Here is a 22,385-nt window from a genome sequence, read left to right as displayed (position 1 = left end):
TTCGATATAAAAAAAAGTCAATAATACAATTGAACACACATTGCCAAAGGCAGAACGCGAACGAGGCCATAGCTATTAAGAGTTATTCAGATAACTATAGCATAAAGAACATGCTAACAAGTTTATCAAACCATCAGTGTCACTCCAAAACAGTAAGATGTGAAATGATATGATAATGTGTTAATAATTTCACACATAAGTCGCTCCTGAGTATAAGTCGCACCCCCAGGCACACTATGAAAAAAAAATGCGATTTATAGTCCGAAAAATACGGTAATCACTTTTCTTGAATAGATGGTACCTCCGTTAACCGTTAACAAACAGGCAACACTAACACCTCCATACATATCTCCAGTGGAAAAATTTGTTTGATGTACTTTTACATGGTGAAATTTAAGTAAAATAAAGAAAAACTAACAATAGTAATTACATTCAGAAGAAAGATCAAACATATTAAAAAAAATAAAAATAAAAAATAAAAAAAAAACTATAGTCTGAGGGACAAAACACACAGGAGGCAATGTCACTCGCGTTCAATGCATTTTCGATGGAACGAGCATGACGAAGCAAAAATCGCCAACTCTCTTGCGGCGAAGCAACACTCGACGTTCGTGCACGGGAAATTTCACGCGCATGCACACGCGGGCCAGCGATACCATATAAGAAAATACGAAATGGTTCCATTTCTGTCACTGTTGCCTGGCACTAAAACCAATCAGTAACAGATTTATTGATCAACAGATCACCTGCGAGGACACTGGCCAACTCAGAAATTGACATCCATATGCCACACTTTTTCAACATGGATATTACTTTGTGATGCCCCGTGATCGTCTAGAGCAGGGGTGGGCAATTAATTCCACAAAGGGCCGCAGTGGGTGCGGGTTTTTGTTCATACCCATCATGAGGACAGCCTTTCACCAATCTGGTTTCTTAGAAGTGCAATCAGTTGATTGCAGTCAGGTGCTCCTTGTTTCCACTGAAACCTCATTGGTTATACTGTGTGTGCTGAATCAGTTGGAACAAAGACCAGGACCCACTGCGGCCCTCGAGGACCGGTTTGCCCACCCCTGGTCTAGAGCATGGGTCGGCAACACGAAATTTTCTAAGAGCCATATTGGACCAAAAAAACAAACAAATTTAAAGCCTTAAATAAACCTAATAATGAAAGCATGTTGTATGTATCTGTATTAGCTAGTGTAGCCTACTATGAAAAGGATTAAGTCGGCTGAAAATACATAATGAGCCCTCATGATTTAATGTTTATTTCCCCTGCGGTGCAACCAATGCACCACGTGAGTACTCTGTTGTATGACGCCACCTCAAGTTTAACTCCATTACAATATTAATGAATTGTTTCATTGCTTTTATGAAATTATAGAAATGCAATAAAGAAATCCGATTTTTGATGTCGTTTTTATTTTGAGGTTTCAAAAAACAACAAAATGGAACGTTTAATGTGTTATTGTCACATGGAGTCACATGGACTTTAGTGATGATATTGTCTCATGTACTTTAGTGATGATAATAACTGTGATAATAAATACTGTCGTACGTTGTTTCAATAAAGTCACCCTTCTCCCGTTAAGGTCGTCATTCTCCCTGGCTTTGTCCTGGCGAGTGTTACAAGTGATCTAATTGGAGGGCAAACAGCCAATCAGTATACTTCCACTAGCTCTCTGATTGGTTGGCTTCGTGACACGTTAGTAGCCTGTGCTCAACTGAGCGCGCAGAAAAAAAAAAACTGACGAGCACAGGAGTCGAGAAATTGATTGATTATTGCTCGCTCAGGATAGAGGCAGCAATATAACGCCATAGCTTCCCGCCCTGCTGATAGAAACATATGTTGCAGGCAATGACGCAAATCTTAGTTGACGGATATGTCGAAATTTAAATATTAATTCCACACGTTTACAGCATTGAAAAACGTTAAGAATGTTTGTGTCATTTTTGTCCTCCTACAGAAACCATCTCAAAACAAAAAATATATTTCCCTCAACCATCTTTGTCCATTTTCAAACATTTTTGGAAATGCTCAAGGGAGCCACTAGGACAGCGCTAAAGAGCTGCATGCAGATCTCAAAACACGGGTTGCCGATCCCCGGTCTAGAGTATCGTATAGAGCAGGGTCCCCAAACTTTTTCCTGTGAGGGCCGCATAACTTTTTCCTTCTCTGATGAGGGGCCGGGTCAGTTGGTAACAGAAAAAGTGTGACGATTGCAGGAGTGCCTAAATGTAAAAATGTATTGTTTTTCAGAAAGTCACAATTAAACAACCCTTTCTGAATTCTTCACGGAACAAAAGTAAATAAAAAAAAATGATTAATATAATATAATATAATATAATATAATATAATATAATATAATATATAGGGCTGTCAAAATTATCGCGTTGACGGGCGGTAATTAATTTTTAAAATTAATCACGTTAAAACTTTTGACACATTTAACGCACATGCCCCGCTCAAACAGATTAAAATGACAGCACAGTGTTATGTCCATTTTTTACTTTTTTTTGGTGTTTTTTCACCCTCTGCTGGTGCTTGGGTGCGACTGATTTTATGGGTTTCAGCACCATGTGCATTGTGTAATTATTGACATCAACAATGGCGAGCTACTAGTTTATTTTTTGTTTGAAAATTTTACAAATTTTATTAAAACATTAAGAGGGGTTTTACTATAAAATTTCTATAACTTGTACTAACATTTATCATTTAAGAACTACAAGTCTTTCTATCCATGGATCGCTTTAACAGAATGTTAATAATGTTAATGCCATCTTGTTGATTTATTGTCATAATAAACAAATACAGTACTTATGTACAGTATGTTGAATGAACGTATATATTCGTCTCGAGTCTTATCTTTCCATTCCAACAATAATTTACTGAAAAATATGGCATATTTTATAGATGGCTTGAATTGCGATTAATTACGATTAATTAATTTTTAAGCTGTGATTAACTAGATTAAAAATTTTAATCGTTTCACAGCCCAAAATAAATATAATATAATATAATATAATATAATATAATATAATATAATATAATATAATATAATATAATATAATATAATATAATATAATATAATATAATATAATATAATATAATATAAGGGCGGCACGGTGGCTGAGTGGTTAGCACGTCTGCCTCACAGTTCTGAGATCAAGGGTTCAATCCCGGGCTTCGGCCTTCCTGTGTGGAGTTTGCATGTTCTCCCCGTGCCTGCGTGGGTTTCCTCCGGGAACTCCGGTTTCCTCCCACATCCCAAAAACATGCATGGTAGGCTGATTGAACACTCTAAATTGTCCGTAGGTATGAGTGTGTGCGTAAATGGTTGTATGTCTCCTTGTGCCCTGCGATTGGCTGGCAACCAGTTCAGGGTGTCCCCTGCCTACTGCCCGTAGTTAGCTGGGATAGGCTCGAGCACCTCCGCGACCCTCGTGAGGAAAAGCGGCATGGAAAATGAATGAATGAATATAATATAACATAATAATAACACTATTAATTAAATAGATAATAACCAAATAACCCTCTCTGGGGTCTTCACAGAAAAAAGCCAGGAAATAAATAACAATATAGGGGAAAAAAAAAAAAAAATGTTCAGGGGGGCTGGACCAAATGTGGAGGTGGGCCGTATCCCGCGGGCCGTAGTTTGGAGACCCCTGGTATAGAGTGTTATATATAAGGTTTCTTTATACAATACTGTCAAGAGCCTGTTTTTGTTTGTAGCCTATATATAATTGTGTTAATGAAAAAAAAAACTTGTGTATGTGCGACCAGCACATACTTTATAATACCTCTCGGCATGATTTCCGGGACATAAATAAAAAAGCAGAAGTATGGGAAGTAGTTGGTGCTCGGAAAAAAAGGGAAATTTTTGAAATGCCCTCGAAATCCCTAGCCAATCAGAGACGAGTGATGAAGCACAGGTAGAGGGTGATGCGTGTCGCTGTTGCTTGCCGCTGCAGTCGCATCGCACCCTGGGCGTTGGCTTTCAGCTCAAAGGCGTTAACTTTCGCATTTCGCCATTGCTCATCGCCTACCGTGTGTTTTGACCCTATAAGAGATGTCAGAAGGTTCCTAGAAATATGTTGCTCTGACGGATAAATAAATAAATAAATTTTTAAAAATGAATACTTTCTCCTTTTCTCTGAAAATTGATACATCTTTGTTTACACATTATACTTTATGTTTCAGTATATATAATTTTGGATTATCAACAAATCACAAGCGTCTGTCAGTAAAGGTAGCATCCAGATTTCAAGCAATTTTAAATCCTTGAAAACCCCATTCTAAAACATTCAGGCATTTTCAAGATTTCCAAGTAAACTGCTGGAATACCAATTTTTTACGGGCAGGGCTATGAAAAGCAGCTGTAATAAATTCATCCAAGGTCTTTGTACATATGCCCTTGTTACATTTTTTAAGACTCCACTTTCTGGGCTGACAGAAGCATGCACTGAAGGGAGGCCATGATGGGAGGACATGTACGGCATTCGCTCCACATTCATTGGCAACCGCATTACACTTTTCCTCTCGCTCTCATTATCTCTCACTGCCTTGCTGTCACTCGTTCTCCGTGACGGTGTGTTTTTTTTTCTTCCCGGGAACGCTGCCAATCCCAATGACTTTGGATTTCGAGTCCTTGGCTTAGCAAATATAAGAGCGACGATTCATGCACAATAATCCTGGACCTCGGTCTGAACTACCTTCTTGGCCGTTGTCGCGAACGACTTTTTTGACAGCTCGACACTAAGTAGGCAGGCGGCCTGAAAGGCAGGGTCATTGCAAATACATTAAATAAAGTGCTTCAACGCTGTATGGAGCATTTGTAATCCACAAGGCCTACACGTACCAGGTAATGCCTATCAAATATAATCCCAGATGTCTTAAATGCCCTTCGTTTTGGATTAGAAAAATAATAAAAATCCATCAGCACAAAAGGGTGCTGACAAGGTGACATAAGGCAGTCTACAACAAACTCCAATTCCAATGAAGTTGGGACATTTTGTAAAACAGACCATAATCTCTCAAAAAAATTGTGGAATTTGTTAAATTTATCATCACAATATGGTTGGGGTCACTTATTACAGGCAACATTAAACACAGCCATCATATTGTATATGTGATTTAAGGGTATTTAGGGATTGTACAAACATATATATACAAAATAACAATAAATAATACAATATCGTTCATTTAATAGATGAAACAATTTTACTGCGGGCTCTTCAAATAGCACAAATGCTTAGAATAGAATAGAATAGAATAGAATAGAATAGAATAGAATAGAATAGAATAGAATAGAATAGAATAGAACAGAATAGAATCAGAAGCTGACTTCTGAAGTTTGCACTGACAGATCATCCGGATGGTCTTTTTCCTTTTTTGCCTCAGTCGATCATTTTAAATGGAACCTCCGATTTAAAGACTGGTAGGCTCTAATAAACCACATTCATTCTCTTTTACTGAAATATGCTAGTAGAAACACATAAAATGTTGCCATTGATTTAAAAATCTATATTTTGTGTAACTTTTGACCTATGGAGGGCGCCATGATTTAAAAATCTATTATATTTAGTATAACTTTTGACCTAGGGAGGGCGCCATGTTTTATGCACGCAATTGACGCTCGGGGTGATGATGAAGTTTGTCACTGTAACTGGACGAACTGTACCGGATTCCTTCCACGCGGTGAGACGTCCAACACATGCGCACATCGGTTAAAAGTGGCAAGTACTTACTATTTGTGATTTTATTGAGTCTTTTAATACCTTTTTATTCCTCAAAATACTTTTTCCATGTGTTCTCCACTCATTCTTTTAAGCATTGTGTTTTCTTGTGGTACGGTATCACAAAAGTGAGTACACCCCTCGCATTTCTGCAGATATTTAACTATGTCTTTTCATGGGACAACACTGACAAAAAGACACTTTGACACAATGAAAAGTAGTCTGTGCGCAGCTGATATAATAGAGTTCATTTATTTTCCCCTCAAAATACTCAACATATAGTCATTAATATCTAATGCCCTGGAAACAAAACTGAGTACACCCCTTAGTAAATACGTACAGTTGTGGTCAAAAGTTTACATACACTTGTGAAGAACATAATGTCATGGCTCTCTTGAGTTTCCAGTTACTTCTACAACTCTGATTTTTCTCCGAGTGATTGGAACAGATACTTCTTTGTCACAAAAAACATTCATGAAGTTTGGTTCTTTTATGACTTTATTATGGGTTAACAGAAAAAGTGACCAAATCTGCTGGGTCAAAAATAGCAATACATGGATCTGAAAAAGCGAATCATTGACTTGAAAAAGTCAAGAAATTCACTAGGAGCCATTTCAAAGTGGCTGCAGGTCCCAAGAGCAACAGTGCAAACAATTGTTTGTAAGTATAAAGTGCATGGCACTGTTTTGTCACTGCCACGATCAGGAAGAAAACGCAAGCTATCACCTGCTGCTGAGAGAAAATTGGTCAGGAGGGTTAAGATTCAACCGAGAATCAACAAAAAGCAGATCTGCCAAGAATTAGAAGCTGCTGGAACACAGCACAGGTCAGTTGACACAGGTCAGTGTCCACAGCAGGGGTCGCGTTAACCGGAAATTTTCCGTCGTTGACCGGTTTTTTAAAACGGTGACGGAAAAAACTGAAGTCCGTCAGTCATTTTGACAGGTTGCAATTCACACCCCAGACCACAGGGTGGCACGTTAATTAGCTATTGTCTCTCTTAATGCATGACGTCGTTGGCTATTCTTTCAGAATATTGTAGCGTAACCGGGGTCTGGCGGCGGCACCGTGATTGACACATCAACGCGAGGTTCTTATTGGTGCACCCGGTGTGCCAGCGCGTGATCCAATTGGTGGACTAGATTGCCGCCTGTGTATAGACAAGTTTTCGAGGTACCGGTTTACTTCCTTATGTCTTCCTTCCCCTTCCGTTTCCGCCTGTTTACCATTGAAGTCAATGGCGGTGGAATCGAAGTTGGAAAGTCTTTATACAAGATCCCGGGAATGTTATTTTGATGTAGGCGGGTGGAGAACCAAGCCAAGGCCTCCATGCTTCGTACCATGTCGATTTCCAAACCATGGGTGCTCGTACTCGTCATAAGGAGATGGACAAAACTGACAGCTCCTGCAGTCATGCCCCCGCTGTTATGGAAGGTAATGTGCTCTAAAAATACGAAACCTAAAATCTGGCGCATGAAACGACTTGTTGCCTTTGCTATTGATATTACGATGATGATTGTAATTACGAAGTTTAATCATTTTTACAACAACTAGCTTCTGCTACTGCTGCTAGCCGCCTGTTGCTAATCGTGTTTGAATGCACCGCATATATCCAAGTGTTACAAGTTTTTATTAGTTTGTTTACAGCTGGGGAAATGCTGTTATAAAAGAGAAGACAACTTGACTTGTACGTTGATGGACATATATCGAACATATATAGTTTGCGTTCCACAATGATGATGACAGCTCGACTCCCGGGAGAGGCCGAGAGAGGCAGGAATTGTGACAGACGGTGGTTCGCCGAGATCGCCGTGATCCAACTACGAACGGTGAACGGTAGCATTTTTAAATATATGCTGTTGGAGCTGGAATTACCGAAGAGGAGAGCGAGATGGACTGCTGTAATTCGACAAGAAATCGGGGCACCAAACGATCACCACAGACTATGTAGTAGTCATTTTATATCTGGTAAGATGCATTTAATATATATTTAGAAGATTTTGGGCTGACACAATTAAGATCATTGTGTGACGTTGGTGATTGGGGTCTATATGGATGCCTCTTTTTCTTTGGGAGTGGAGTTGTTTTGTTGGTGTTGTTGGCGGTAAGCAGAGTAAAAAGAGGGAGAAAAATACAACTTCAGTGTCTAATTTTTCGCCGCCAAGCAAGCGTTACAAAATTAAAAATGAATGAAAACTAAATACTATTGAATATGTCATCATTATCATTTTAAAAATTTCAGTGACTGGTAAAAATAGATTATGACCGGATTTTTATGACCCTGTCAGTCAAAATGACAGACAACGAAAATGTCTAGCGCAACCTCTGGTCCACAGTCAAGCGTGTTTTGCATCTCCATGGACTGAGAGGCTGCTGTGCAAGAAGGAAGCCCTTGCTCCAAAAGTGGCACCTTAAGGCTCGACTGAAGTTTGCTGCTGATCACATGGACAAAGATAAGACCTTCTGGAGGAAAGTTCTGTGGTCAGACGAAACAAAAATCGAGCTGTTTGGCCACAATGCCCAGCAATATGTTTGGAGGAGTAAAGGTGAGGCCTTTAACCCCAAGTACACCATGCCTACCTTCAAGCACGGTGGTGGTAGTATTATGCTGTGGGGCTGTTTTGCTGCCAATGGAACTGGTGCTTTACAGAGAGTAAATGGGATAATGAAGAAGGAGGATTACCTTCAAATTCTTCAAGATAACCTAACGTCATCAGCCCGAAGATTGGGTCTTGGGCGCAGTTGGGTGTTCCAACAGGACAATGACCCCAAAAACACATCAAAAGTGCTAATGGAATGGCTACATCAGGCAAGAATTAAGGTTTTCGAATGGCCTTCCCAAAGTCCTGACTTAAACCCCATTGAGAACTTGTCGGCCAATGCTGAAGAAACAAGTCCATGTCAGAAAGCCATCAAATTTAACTGAACTGCACCAATTCTGTCAAGAGGAGTGGTCAAAGATTCAACCAGAAGCTTGCCAGAAGCTTGTGGATGGCTACCAAAAGCGCCTAATTGAAGTGAAAATGGCCAAGGGACATGTTACCAAATATTAGCGCTGCTGTATGTATATTTTTGACCCAGCAGATTTGCTCACTTTTTTCTGTTCACCCATAATAAAGTCATAAAAGAACCAAACTTCATGAATGTTTTTTGTAACAAAGAAGTATCTGTTCCAATCACTCTATCAGAGAAAAATCAGAGTTGTAGAAATAACTGTAAATTCAAGAGAGCCATGACATTGTGTTCTTCACAAGTGTATGTAAACTTTTGACCACAACTGTACATCCCTAAATGTCCAAAATAAGAACTGCTTGTCATTTTCCCTCCAAAATGTCATGTGACTCATTACAGTAGTGCTGTCTTCAGAAGAGGCTTCCTCCTGGGGTGAGAGCCATGCACACCAATTTGATGTAGAGTTTGGCGTATGGTCTGAGCACTAACAGGCTTACCCCCCCACCTCTTCAATCTCTGCAGCAATGCAGACAGCACTCCTGTAATGAGTCACATTACATTTTGGAGGGAAAATGACAAGCAGTACTTAATTTGGACATTTAGGGATCTACGTAGTTCCTATGCGGTGTACTCACTTTTGTTGCCAGGGGTTTAGATATTAATGGCTTTATTTTGAGGGGAAAATAAATTAATTCTATTATATAAGCTGCACACAGACTACTTTTTGTTGTGTCAAAGTGTCATTTTGTCAGTGTTGTCCCATGAAAAGATATGCTTAAATATCTGCAGGTGTACTCACTTTTGTGATACACTATCGCTTTAAAGAAGATTGTTGATCTGTTGACCGCATTAGTCACGTAGCGTATTTAAACCACCCTTATTTGATATTACTAAATATAAGTATTTTCTTAAGGCATCTTTAGTATGTTCTGTCTGTATGCATCGGAACAAAACAAGTTGAAAGCGCACGGTAGTACTTTGTATGTCAAATTTTCCTCTTCTAGGACGTTTCGCCGGTGTAGCACATTTTGGCAGAACACCGGTTTTGTCATACTCTTGTCTCATCCAGTCTTTCCTGTTCATTTTGTTTTTGCTGGTCGTTTTGTGAAATATCGACAGTGCTGTCATGCTCCTCTTGGTTCAAGTTGAAAGGGTCGAACAGGTGACATATTTATATCGCTAGAGTCATACTCTGGAAGCCCAGCAGTGTAACCCAGTGACGCCACCACCCTGCAACATCAACAACAATGGCGACCTACTAGTTAAACTAAATTTAAAAATTGCATAAAAACGAAAATATCAAGAGGGGTTTTAATATGAAATTATTTTGACTCATAATAACGTTTATCTTTTAAGAACTACAAGTCTTTCTATCCGTGGATCCCTTAAAAAAAACATTTTAAATGTGGGCACATCAGACCACACCACATTTTTTCACTCAGTCCCTCTCAGATAAATTTGGGCCCGAAGAAGCTGGTTGGCAGTTCAGGGTGCTCTTAATATACATAATGCTTTCACTTTGTGTGATAGTTTGAATTTGCATTTAGAGATGTAGCAGTCAACTAATAATTATTTTCCGATGTGTTTCTGAGTCCGTGAGGCAAAAGCCTTTACACAGTGCTGGTTTTTAATGCAGCCCTGCCTGAGGGATTGAAGGTCATGGCATTTAATGTTTGTGTAAAACCTTAATGCTTCTCCACAAATTATTCTGGATTTTCAGAATCATTAAATTATAATTTTGACTGTAGACAGTGAAATCCCTTGTGATCGTACGTTTAGAAATTTTTCTTAAACTGTTGTATTATTTGCCCATGCAGCCGTTCACAAAGAGGTGAACCTCATCCTTCTCAACAGCTGAGCATGTTTTAATTGTTCCTTTTGTCAAGTCATGAGTGTCAAGTTAAAATGAGAGTACATTTGGGGTAAAATAATAATATCAGTTCAAAGCTACTATATATTGTAGTCATTCGAATATAGGTTGAAAAGCAATTGCGTAATGTTCGAACTTTATTGGAATTGGGGTTTGTACATCTAAAAGATGTTATCTCCTTACTGACACTCATATTTGGGTCATTGCATGCTTATCATCTTCAAAAATGTTCATTTACAATTTATTTAAATTAGAAATGATGCTAATCCTAGTTTTCTCTATTATGATTGGTATTTGAGTTTTTAATCCAGAGCTAGTTTGATGGGATTAAGTCAAAGAAAATTATGAATTTGAAGTGGACTGATTCAAAAGCTTAGTAATACATTGACTAATTGTAAATTAACTAGACACAAAAAAAAGACTAATGCCTGTAAAATCTCATTACAAAAGTGTCTGGAGAAAAGTGACATGTTTAGGGAAGGGTCTACTTTTTGATAAATTTGACTTTTTAAAAATTCCTTTCAAGTTAAATTATGGTATGCCTTGTAAAATCTAAAAAATTAAAATAATTCATCCACCATTTTATTTCCACATGACTTTCACACGGAACTCGGCAAAGCATGACATTGCACATAGTTGCTGTTATGGCTTGAAATGTTGAGATAATTAGATGCATGGCAACATCAGCCCCAGATTCCCTTGACAGTGACAAATGCATCATCTCTAGTGTGAAACTTTATACTGCTGTGATGCCTTTTGGCCTCAGGCTGTAAATTCCGGAACTTATTCCCCGTCCCACGGGAAAATAATATAAATGTGCAGCATGTACGGGGATTTTTTTTTTTTTTTTTTTTTTGCTTGTTTGTTGTCTGTTACTTGTTTGAGTTTGAATGGTCAAGACCATAACCGATCATTCTTTGTTTAAATGACCAAACACCTAGGAACACTGGAGAACATTTAGAGAACAAGATTAAAAATAAAAAGTACACCTATCAGCGGTGTGATTGATTCATGCGGGTCAATATTCATTGTCCAAAAAACACATTAAACCAGCAGATTGTTGTTTACCACCTGACAGTACATTCTAAAATCCTCTAACACGACCTTAATGCAAGTTGTAAGTTGCAATGGGCCTTACGAATTAGTGTTAACTTCAACACTCGGAGACACTGTTCCAACAATGGAGCGGTAATCATTAAAAGTGTTGAACATACAGCACGACAGAGTTTGAAAATGTTCCACAGTGCGTGGTAAAAGAAAATCACCCAAATCAAGCGGAGGTTTCACTGTTTACTGTGCGCAACTGTAATTAGAATGATTAAGACAGCGACGCGCTGGCTAAGCCGACAACCAAAAGCCTTCAAGCTAAGACCCCAAAACAAGAGACATTTTTGTGTTACTATGTGGCCAAATATTTTTCTTCACCAAACAGTGAACCAAAAAATGAAAATATGTGTATTAGGTTTCATTGAATAGCTTTCTTTGAAATGATGGAAAAATACTAGTTGTCGAAGTACTTTAATTGTCTTCTGTTTTGCCTGCCCTCTGATTCCTACTTGCTTCAGAAGCCGTGTAGTAGACCTGGCTACCAGAGGTGGGTAGAGTTGCCAAATAATTAGTCACGAAAGAGTAGCGTTACTTCTAAATAATATTACTTTAACTTAAAGTAGTCAGCCAAAAATGTACTCAAGTACAAGTAAAAAAAAAAAAAAAAAAAAAAAAAAAAAAAAAAAAGTATTACTTGAAAACAATACTGAAGGAATCTGACCTTCTAGCCAGACTGCCGGATCACGCCAGCCAAACCGCCGGACCCACGCTGGAGCAGCTCCAACGACCCGGGCCGGTGGGATCCCGGCAATCCGGCCAGAAGAGCAAACTCTGCGCGTTCACCTTACTCTTAACCATTTGTACTGACTCCATTTTGAAAGGTTTAAAGAAGGCTCCCCAAGAACAAGTTGACCATTTTTTTTGGGTTGACAGCGATCAAAATGGCAAGGCGAAACAAAGAACTCAGGCAAGTAGGCAAACTCGTTCCAAGGTCACCATATCAGAAGTCAACAAAAGTCCCGAGAAAAAAACGACAACGCTTAGTTAAACATTCAGTCTTTTGAAGGCTCTTGAGGGGCGGGCAGTGGGCAGGAAGAAGGGTGTGTTTGGGATTATTGTCTGTTTGTGGATTGGACAGGTGGATTCGGGAGTTAAGTGTTGTCCGGGCAACAAATGTTGTGGATTTTGCCACCTTCAAAAATCTACTCAAATAAAAAGTATTGTGTGTTAAAACTACTCTAAGAAGTACATTTTTCTCAAAAAGTTACTTAAGTAAATGTAATCGAGTAAATGTAACGTGTTAGTACCCACCTTCGCTAGGTAAAAATCCTCTACAACCGACCTCCACTGGACACACCATAAATAGATCATGAGTCCATTATCATATTGCTTTTTTTTTGTTTTTTTTTAAAGAAAGATTACACACATTTTCTTACTCTATTTTAACTATAAAGCATGTGACCTCCCTTCTTTTCATTTACCCACATAAAAAAATGAAATTAAAAATGATAATGATTGCAGGCACCAGCACACCCCCAGGCATCACTGCAACCGCCGTCCCCAGCATAGCCACCCCCATTGGTGTCAACGGATTTAGTGCCTTTGCGCCGCAAACCAATGGGCAACCGACATCTGAGCCCATTTACACCAACGGCATTCACCCCTACCCAGGTGAGTTAATAAAGTGTTTTGTGATAAGGAATTGTCTTTAAAGACTAGCGTCACCTGATGAACAACATGTTGCATGTAACATGTTGAATGGCATCACTTGTTACTATTTAAGAGCTGACAGATCGTTTTCCAGTGTACCCTCCCATGACATGTATTTCTGATTTGAAGCCTTTAAAGCTCAGGGGCCAGTCAACTGTGTTGTTGGCAGATTTTAGAGCGGACAACCTCCATATGATGATGAATCAATCATTTCACCCTTCAATCCATTCTGATTAATTTGATATGCGTCTGCCTGTCCTGTGCTCCTTGATGCTGTCTGGGAGAAATTCCTGGAGAAGTGACAGGACTCACACTCCCTTGCTTGTGTATTATGCAAAGAGAGCGGCAGTTGTAATGAACTACAAAGTGGTTTGTTTGGCACGTTATTAATATTTGATGCAAACATCTGGGTCGAACAGGCAATTTTGAAGAACTGAGGGGGATGACAACCCAAATATCTGCCATCTCTCAGCACGATCTTGCCCCCTGATGGCTCTCCATAGTCAGTTTTTGCCAGATTTCCTCAAAGCGCTGCAGTTCTTTTTAACATCGCCATGGGTATTGTTGGGCAACTGACTTGCATGAAGTTTGTATGGGGGCATGGCAATAGCTACCTCAGCTACATATAAATAGTGTGACATCATAGTAATGCAATGAAAATGTAACTAGATATTAAATTACAATAGAGGGTGACGACATTATCCTTCCTACATTGGTTTTCTTTAATTACTGGAACACTTCATGTACAGAAGGAAAGGTCAGAACGATGCCAGTTTACATCAATTTATTAAATTTGCATTAACTGCCTGCCCATTACTGTTTTCCTTGTCTTTCTTTCTCTTTAAGTAACTATTGTTGCTATATATTTTTTGGCTATAGGTTTAGATTGGACTCAAATACTTTGTACAAAGCAGTTATATTTTCCGTCTTTTAAATAATATGTCATGTTTAGGAACTCAATATTCGTTACTGCTAGATCAGAGAATGAAAACATTACACCCCTGTTTTTTTTTTGTTTTTTTTTTCAAATGGTTTTGTGTGAACACCATTTAGAAACTTAGCCTAAAACAAACATTTAATATCTGATTAGATAGTGAAGGAAAAGAAAGTTGATTTTTTTCCTTTTTACAGGTTCTTTAGTTCTCCTAACAAACAAGAGATGACGCCACACAATTCAGGAATAAAAAGAAAGCAATAATCACCTAAGATATATACACTCACTGGCCACTTTATCAGGTACACCTGTCCAACTGCTCGTTAATACTTAATTTCTAATCAGCCAATCACATGGTGGCAATTCAGTGCATTTAGGCATGTAGACATGGTTTAAGACAATCTCCTGCAGTTCAAACCGAGCATCAGTATGGGGAAGAAAGGTGATTTGAGTGACTTTGAACGTGGCATGGTTGTTGGTGCCAGAAGGGCTAGTCTGAGTATTTCAGAAACTGCCGGTCTACTGGGATTTTCACGCACAACCATCTCTAGGGTTTACAGAGGATGGTCCGAAAAAGAAAAAATATCCAGTGAGCGGCAGTTCTGTGGGCGGAAATGCCATGTTGAATGCCAGAGGTCAGACGAGAATGGCCAGACTGGTTTGAGCTGATAGAAAGGCAACAGTGACTCAAATAACCACCCATTACAACCAAGGTAGGCAGAAGAGCATCTCTCAATGCACAGTACGTCGAACTTTGAGGCAGATGGGCCACAGCTGCAGAAGACCACACCGGGTGCCACTTCTTTCAGCTAAGAAACAGGAAACTGAGGCTACAATTTGCACAAGCTCATCGAAATTGGACAATAGAAGATTGGAAAAGTGTTGCCTGGTCTGATGAGTCTCGATTTCTGCTGCGACATTCGGATGGTAGGGTCAGAATTTGGCGTCAACAACATGAAAGCATGGATCCATCCTGCCTTGTATCAACGGTTTAGGCTGGTGGTGGTGTAATTGTATCGTGAATATTTTCTTGGCACTCTTTGGGCCCCTTGGTACCAACTGAGCATCGTTGGAACGCCACAGCCTACCTGAGAATTGTTGCTGACCATGTCCATCCCTTTATGACCACAATATACCCAACTTCTGATGGCTACTTTCAGCAGGATAATGCGCCATGTCATAAAGCTGGAATCATCTCAGACTGGTTTCTTGAACATGACAATGAGTTCACTGTACTCAAATGGCCTCCACAGTCACCAGATCTCAATCCAATAGAGCATCTTAAGGATGTGATGGAATGGGAGATTCGCATCATGGATGTGCAGCCGACAAATCTGCACCAACTGTGTGATGCCATCATGTCAATATGGACCAAACTCTCTGAGGAATGCTTCCAGCACCTTGTTGAATCTATGCCACGAAGAATTGAGGCAGTTCTGAAGGCAAAAGGGGGTCCAACCCGTTACTAGCATGGTTTACCTAATAAAGTGGCCGGTGAGTGTACATTTATTAAGGAAAGAGTAGTTCAAAGCTGATCAATGAGGACACATCTCCCAAGAAACCTTGAGGTGACCCCAGAAAAAGTGCCCCGACTCTCGGAGAACATACCATTTATATTTAAAAAAAAAAAAAAAAAAAAACAGCAGCCTAGTGATGCCCATAGCTAGACAAAACAATGGAAGCGAAAGTCTTTGCACTGTAGCTAACACACAGCTATAAGAAGATTGTGTACAACCATGTGAAATGAACAAATATGTATTTGTGTGGATAAATGTAAGTATACATATCTACAATAGTGATTGATTTTGCTACTAGAGAAGCAAGAAACCAAAGCTAGGACAGAACAACCTCTCATGAAGCAGGATTGGAACCCAGAACGTAACTTATTGTTCAGCAAGAACCATTCATTATGTCAGGTACATTATCAAAAATAGGAAACCCAAATGTCTTTCACAAATCAACCAAATCTGAAGAAGCAATTGAGTTCTCAGGTGTCTGCATCTATCCATTTGGTATCATTACACTAAAATTGGTACTACAACAAACATGGATTTGTTAGCCTGGTACCCTTCATACCTTATAGCATAACACACCAAACTGTCCTGCCGAATGGGCAAGATAGACTCTTTGTGTCAGAGCCCCTCTTGACTGCTCTCCATTCTCTCTTTGTCTTCCACCTCCTCCCTTTCGTTCCCCACTGCCTCTCTTGCAGCACAGAGTCCGACGGTGACCGACCCTCTTCAGCAAGCTTACGCTGGCGTCCAACATTACGCAGGTGATCCGTCTGTCTTGCATCTGCACCTCCCTTTCCTTCCGTCACAGTGGTAGACACTCTGACAAGTGAAGATAGCATGTACAACAGGCTAATTTCAACTAGGATTAAGCCGCTTTACATTAGGATTGTAAAAGGATTTTGAATTTATGCAATAGTACGCCCACATGCAAAATACAAGTCTTAATTCCAAAAATACACAAAGAGCTAAGAACCTGAACTTGTCATAGTTCTACATGAGAGGTGACTTACTGTATGCTGATCATTTCTGCCTGACATCGAGTGATTAACAAGAGGCAAATCTTCATGCTCCGGAGAGCCGCAGTGTATTGACTCTTTTTGCGGTGCTTTAGAGTACAGCAGTCACTTGAAGCGAAAGCACAAATCCATTTAGTGACATTGGTCAAACTTTAATTTGGTTTGCCTTCAACATTTCCCATTGCGAGCAATTATATTTCAAATAATTTGTTCCAGAGTTCCAACTGTCACCGGCATAAAAAATGTTCACCGAGCTGGCAATATAACTTTTTCAGTCACTTAAATAGGAACACAACCATTACAAACCCAAAAATACGCAGAACACCCCCAAATGTTTGCAAATAACTACAACTATCAGAAAAAACAAACAAAAAAAAATGTCATGGGGGTTACTGGCTCAGTCTTTGTAGCTTTTTGCTAACTTCATGTAACTCTTCTCACAACAATTGCCCTTTCAGATTGTTTCACACCACACAACACAAAGCAAAACACAACCTCGATTACTAAATTATATTTTGAGGTGTGAGGCATGAATGTCATAAAAATTCGGTACATATTGACTTTAAAAGTAACTTTGTATTTATCCATTAATGTGAAAATGGCGATGTGATTATTCCTCCTTCTTGCTTCCCCCCCTTTTGCAACAGCAGCCTACCCCGCCGCCTATGCACCAATCAGCCAAGCATTCCCACAACAACCGACCATCATTCCCCAGCAACAGCGGGAAGGTAAGAGCAGGCGAACGCGCCCACCCAAGATAAAAGGTGATAATTGCCATTTTCCATTCTAATGTTGCAGCTCTGCTTTGAATTAGCAACGGGAGAGGAAAAAGAAGGGAGTGGGGATTGGGTCAAATAGAATAAAGAAAAGGCCATCTTGGAATATAAAGCAAAAAAATAACATGAGAAAAAGACTCCGTATTCAAAGAACATTAGTGACGAGACAAAAGTTACTCTGTCATTATTCAAAAAGTGCACTAATTCAGACTCGGACTGCTTAATCAGTCTATTACAATGTATTTAAGTGGTTATAAATATTCATTGGATTAATTATCTGCATGCATAATCATTTAGCACCCATTACTAGAAGAAGCCTTCACATGCACACGCAATGACACACAAGCCACACATGCATGGACACGTGCACTGGCTTGACATGGAATGTAATAAAACAAAGGACGTATGCTGATGTGAAATGTGCTTTTTGACATAATTCCTCCGTCTCAATTATTCATCTGTATGATTGTATGTAGGAGACAGCTTAGAGCTTAGAGAGTATTCTATGTAGGAGGTATGAAATTAAGTTTTTCCAAGGCTTCCCTGCAGAGAAAGCCTGTTTAGTACTTTGGGAGTGTGTGTGGGAGGGTTTCTATCTGGAGTTGAATTGGAGTGTGCTACTCGACTGCAACTAGCTGTTGAATCAGTCTCAAATATAGTTCCTGTCGAAGAAGTGCAAAGAAGATGTTATCAGCTTTGGGAAGTCAAGCTACAGCCATGCATGCCTTTGCAATGGCACAAATCCTAAGGGTAGAATGATTCTACTTAGTAAGAAAGTGCATGGACGGAAGAGTTCAGTAGTGTTGTAACACTCCAGTCTCAAGACCACAAAGTCTTGGTCTTGTCTTTCTCAACTCCCAGATGTTTTGGTCTTGTCTCGGTCTCAGACCAGCATGGATCTGCTATTCTTCAACATCATTGTTATAATACAACAAAGCAATTGGCAAAACAGCAAATAACATAAATACTTGTGTTACTTACCTTCCACAAGCCCTTTAAATGAATACAACATTGAAACCACAAATACAAACTTTTTTTGTCTCAGTCTCGCTTTGCAAAAGTCGTGGTCTCGTTATGGTCACAGTGAGTTCTAGTCTGAGACAAGTCTTGAGACCCTTTTCACATATACCTGAACATCGCAGCATCATCAAACATCAAACAGGCAGCTCTTATGCAGTGGGGCAAATAAGTATTTAGCCAACCACCAATTGTGCAAGTTCTCCTACTTGAAAAGATTAGAGAGGCCTGTAATTGTCAACATGGGTAAACCTCAACCATGAGAGACAGAATGTGGAACGAGAAAAAACAAAAAAAACAAAAAAAAAACAAAAAAACAAAATCACATTGTTTGATTTTTAAATAATTTATTTCCAAATTAGAGTCGAAAATATTACTATTACTATTATAATACAGTATTTGGTCACCTACAAACAAGAAAGATTTCTGGCTGTCAAAGAGGTCTAACTTCTTCTAACGAGATCTAACGAGGCTCCACTCGTTACTTGTACTAATGGTACCTGTTTTAACTCATTATCGGTATAAAAGACACCTGTCCACAACCTCAGTCAGTCACACTCCAAACTCCACTATGGCCAAGACCAAAGAGCTGTCGAAGGACACCAGAGACAAAATTGTAGACCTTCAACAGGCTGGGAAGACTGAATCTGCAATAGGTAAAACACTTGGTGTAAAGAAATCAACTGTGGGAGCAAATATTAGAAAAGGGAAGACATACAAGACCACTTATAATCTCCCTCGATCTGGGGCTCCATGCAAGAAATCACCCTGTGGCGTCAAAATGATAACAAGAACGGTGAGCAAAAATCCCAGAACCATACAGGGAGACCTAGTGAATGACCTACAGAGCTGGGTCTACAGTAACAAAGGCTACTATCAGTAAGACAATGCGCCGCCAGGGACTCAAATCCTGCACTGCCAGACGTGTCCGCCTGCTGAAGCCAGTACACGTCCAGGCCAGTCTGCGTTTTGCTAGAGAGCATTTGAATGATCCAGAAGAAGACTGGGAGAATGTGTTATGATCAGATGAAACCAAAATAGAACTTTTAGGTAGAAACACAGGTTCTTGTGTTTGGAGGAGAAAGAATACTGAATTGCATCCGAAGAACACCATACCCACTGTGAAGCATGGGGTTGGACACATCATGCTTTGGGGCTCTTTTTCTGCAAAGGGACCAGGACGACTGATCTGTGTAAAGGAAAGAATGAATGGGGCCAAATCTTCTTCCATCAGCAAGGGCATTGAAGATGAGACGAGGCTGGGTCTTTCAGCATGACAATGATCCCAAACACACAGCCAGGGCAACAAAGGAGTGGCTTTGTAAGAAGCATTTCAAGGTCCTGGAGTGGCCTAGCCAGTTTCCAGATCTCAACCCCATAGAAAATTTGTGGAGGGAGTTGAAAGTCCGTATTGCCCAACGACAGCCCAAAAACATCACTGCTTTAGAGAAGATCTGCATGGAGGAATGGGCCAAAATGCCAGCAACAGTGTGTGAAAAGCTTGTGAAGAGTTACAGAAAACATTTGGCCTCCATTATTGCCAACAAAGGGTACATAACAAAGTATTGAGATGAACTTTTGGTATTGACCAAATACTTATTTTCCACCATGATCTGCAAATAAATTCTTTAAAAATCAAACAATGTGATTTTCAGTTTTTTTTTCCCCCCACATTCTGTCTCTCATGGTTGAGGTTGACCCATGTTGACAATTACATGCCTCTCTAATATTTTCAAGTGGGAGAACTTGCACAACTAGTTGTTGACTAAATACTTATTTGCCCCACTGTATGTGAAAGCAATTTCCCGGGTCGACTGACACGGAGATGACGCGAACATTTACCGAGTCGCATCTTTGTATAATGTCCGTGACTTTCCTGGGAAGTGGTGTGTGTGGAAGCAGGCGTTAAATTCACGGGTCATGGCACTATGGCCGATAACGTAAATATCATGGCGGGACGATCGTCGCTTCCTCTTTCTCCGCAGTAAGACGAAAAGCAGTGAACAAATATCGCAATGATCAACATAGCAAGCTGGAAATAGCTCAATTAAACTGAAAACATAACAAAATTAAATTGCTACTGGATCGTAGAGCCGAGGAAGAGAGCCCATCGTCCATCTTTGGAAATGTGTGGTTAATTTTGTTGCCGATAGTTGGGTCCACAACTGCGGGTTGTACCTCAAAGCAAAAAACAACGGAGGGATGCATTCAAGTGTTTATTAAATACAAACAAAAATACATGAGATCACAGAAAAGGGGGAGTAACACAATGGGTCCGTGACAGTAACTCGACAGGGATCAATAATACTAACATAAGCCGTAGGCAGAGAGCCGATAAGACAACAACACAAATACACTCTAATACCAGCACAACATAGATTTCAAAACAAGGGCGTCAGAATGGCGCCCTGCAAGTTAATATCTCAGCACCCTTCTCTTGGATCGCCTGGGCTTAAATACAGACTTAATGAGCTTCAATTTGCTGCAGTTACGACGTCAGGAACACTCCCTCTGGAACAAAACATGATTTAACCAACATTGTGACGATCCCGACCAAAGATTACGTAATGTCCGGGTTATAAAATCTCGCCAGCAGCCCTCCCCGCACAGAGAGCGCCAGTAGGCAACACGGGACAAGTGTGTGAAAGTGTCCAATCCGCGTCATTCTCGGGACATCTCTACATGCATGAAAGCAATGACGCGAGTAAATCTCACATCACCTTACATGGGAATTTACCGGGATATGTTTGTTATCTTAAGCCTAACCCAGCTGACTTTGGGCAAGACAAAAGGTGCAGCATTGTACACATTGTACATCAAACAACTTCAGACAGAAACAACAGCGCTTCAGTGCATTAAATTTTTTTTTCAATTATTTCTAGACACGATGGCATGATTGGTAATGTTTCATGAAGCCCATATCAATATCATTCATCCTATTTAATTTACTACACTAATCTAAATGAATACATTCTTACAATCTTATTATGAATGGTGGAAACAATGCTGCAGAGTGCTTATCAATTTGATATATAAATTAAAACTGAAACGAATACTCGAGCAACTCGTGTAACTCGAGGTTAAAAACTGATCCGAGTAATTTTATTCACCTCGAGTAATCGTTTATTTAAATTAAAAAAAAAAAACTTACTGCAGCCGACAGCCGCTCCAAACGACGCCGACGTTGCTAAATACTAGCCCGCACGATGCTACGTTGGTAGCAGGTAGCATCTGATGAGTCTCAAAGAGATCACATGTATGTTGAACTAGATGCGCAATGACAGACTCGGCCGCGTCTGGGCAGCGTTAGTAAAAAGCCGCCATCTTAAAGCAGTAGAGCGCTAAGCACTAATAAAGAGCGCTAAGCGCTAATAAATAAGATTAACGTTACTGTCACTAGCTCACGTAACGTTAGCCCTGCGGAGGGCTAGGTTCCTACCACTTTCGATGCGTGGCTAACGTGTCTTACATACAGGCTTTAACATAACATAGCGTTGTGGAGTGATGAGGGTGTAAAATAAAAACTTAATAATGCTAACTATCAATTTTAGCTCAGTAGTAATTGCTGGATAAAAGACCAAGTAGCATTGGTCCCTAATGTGCTCCAATACAGCCTGTAGCATACATTTATTTTGAACACTGCAAAAACTCAAAATCTTATCAGGACTTACAGTATAGACTAACTTAAAACTTAACTAGAACTTAAAAATGGCTTGACACAAATAGAAATTCAATTGAAACACGTGGGAAAAAATCCCAACTTTTAAGTGATGTGTGTTATCAAGCGTAACGGCATTTTTAGGTATATATACAGTA

The 22,385-nt window shown here is 39.7% G+C and overlaps 1 protein-coding gene across 10 annotated transcripts in view; it reads left to right on the top strand.

The window, feature by feature from the left end:
- The window catches only part of celf6 (CUGBP Elav-like family member 6), a 380,567-nt gene that overhangs the window by 313,971 nt on the left and 44,211 nt on the right, over positions 1 to 22,385 (top strand). For 7 of the 10 annotated variants that reach the window (XM_057833555.1, XM_057833517.1, XM_057833547.1 and 4 more), the window contains exons 8-10: positions 13,124 to 13,273; positions 16,459 to 16,521; positions 17,424 to 17,504. In XM_057833555.1, the coding sequence (XP_057689538.1) occupies positions 13,124 to 13,273; positions 16,459 to 16,521; positions 17,424 to 17,504 (294 nt within the window). The remainder of the gene's footprint in view (positions 1 to 13,123; positions 13,274 to 16,458; positions 16,522 to 17,423; positions 17,505 to 22,385) is intronic. The other 3 variants (XM_057833527.1, XM_057833538.1, XM_057833497.1) reach the window with 1 other exon arrangement.

The sequence above is a fragment of the Corythoichthys intestinalis genome, chromosome 1 (assembly GCF_030265065.1).
Source record: "Corythoichthys intestinalis isolate RoL2023-P3 chromosome 1, ASM3026506v1, whole genome shotgun sequence".
In the NCBI taxonomy this organism is placed as follows: Eukaryota; Metazoa; Chordata; class Actinopteri; order Syngnathiformes; family Syngnathidae; genus Corythoichthys; species Corythoichthys intestinalis.
This window is presented reverse-complemented; position numbering and strand designations above follow the sequence as displayed.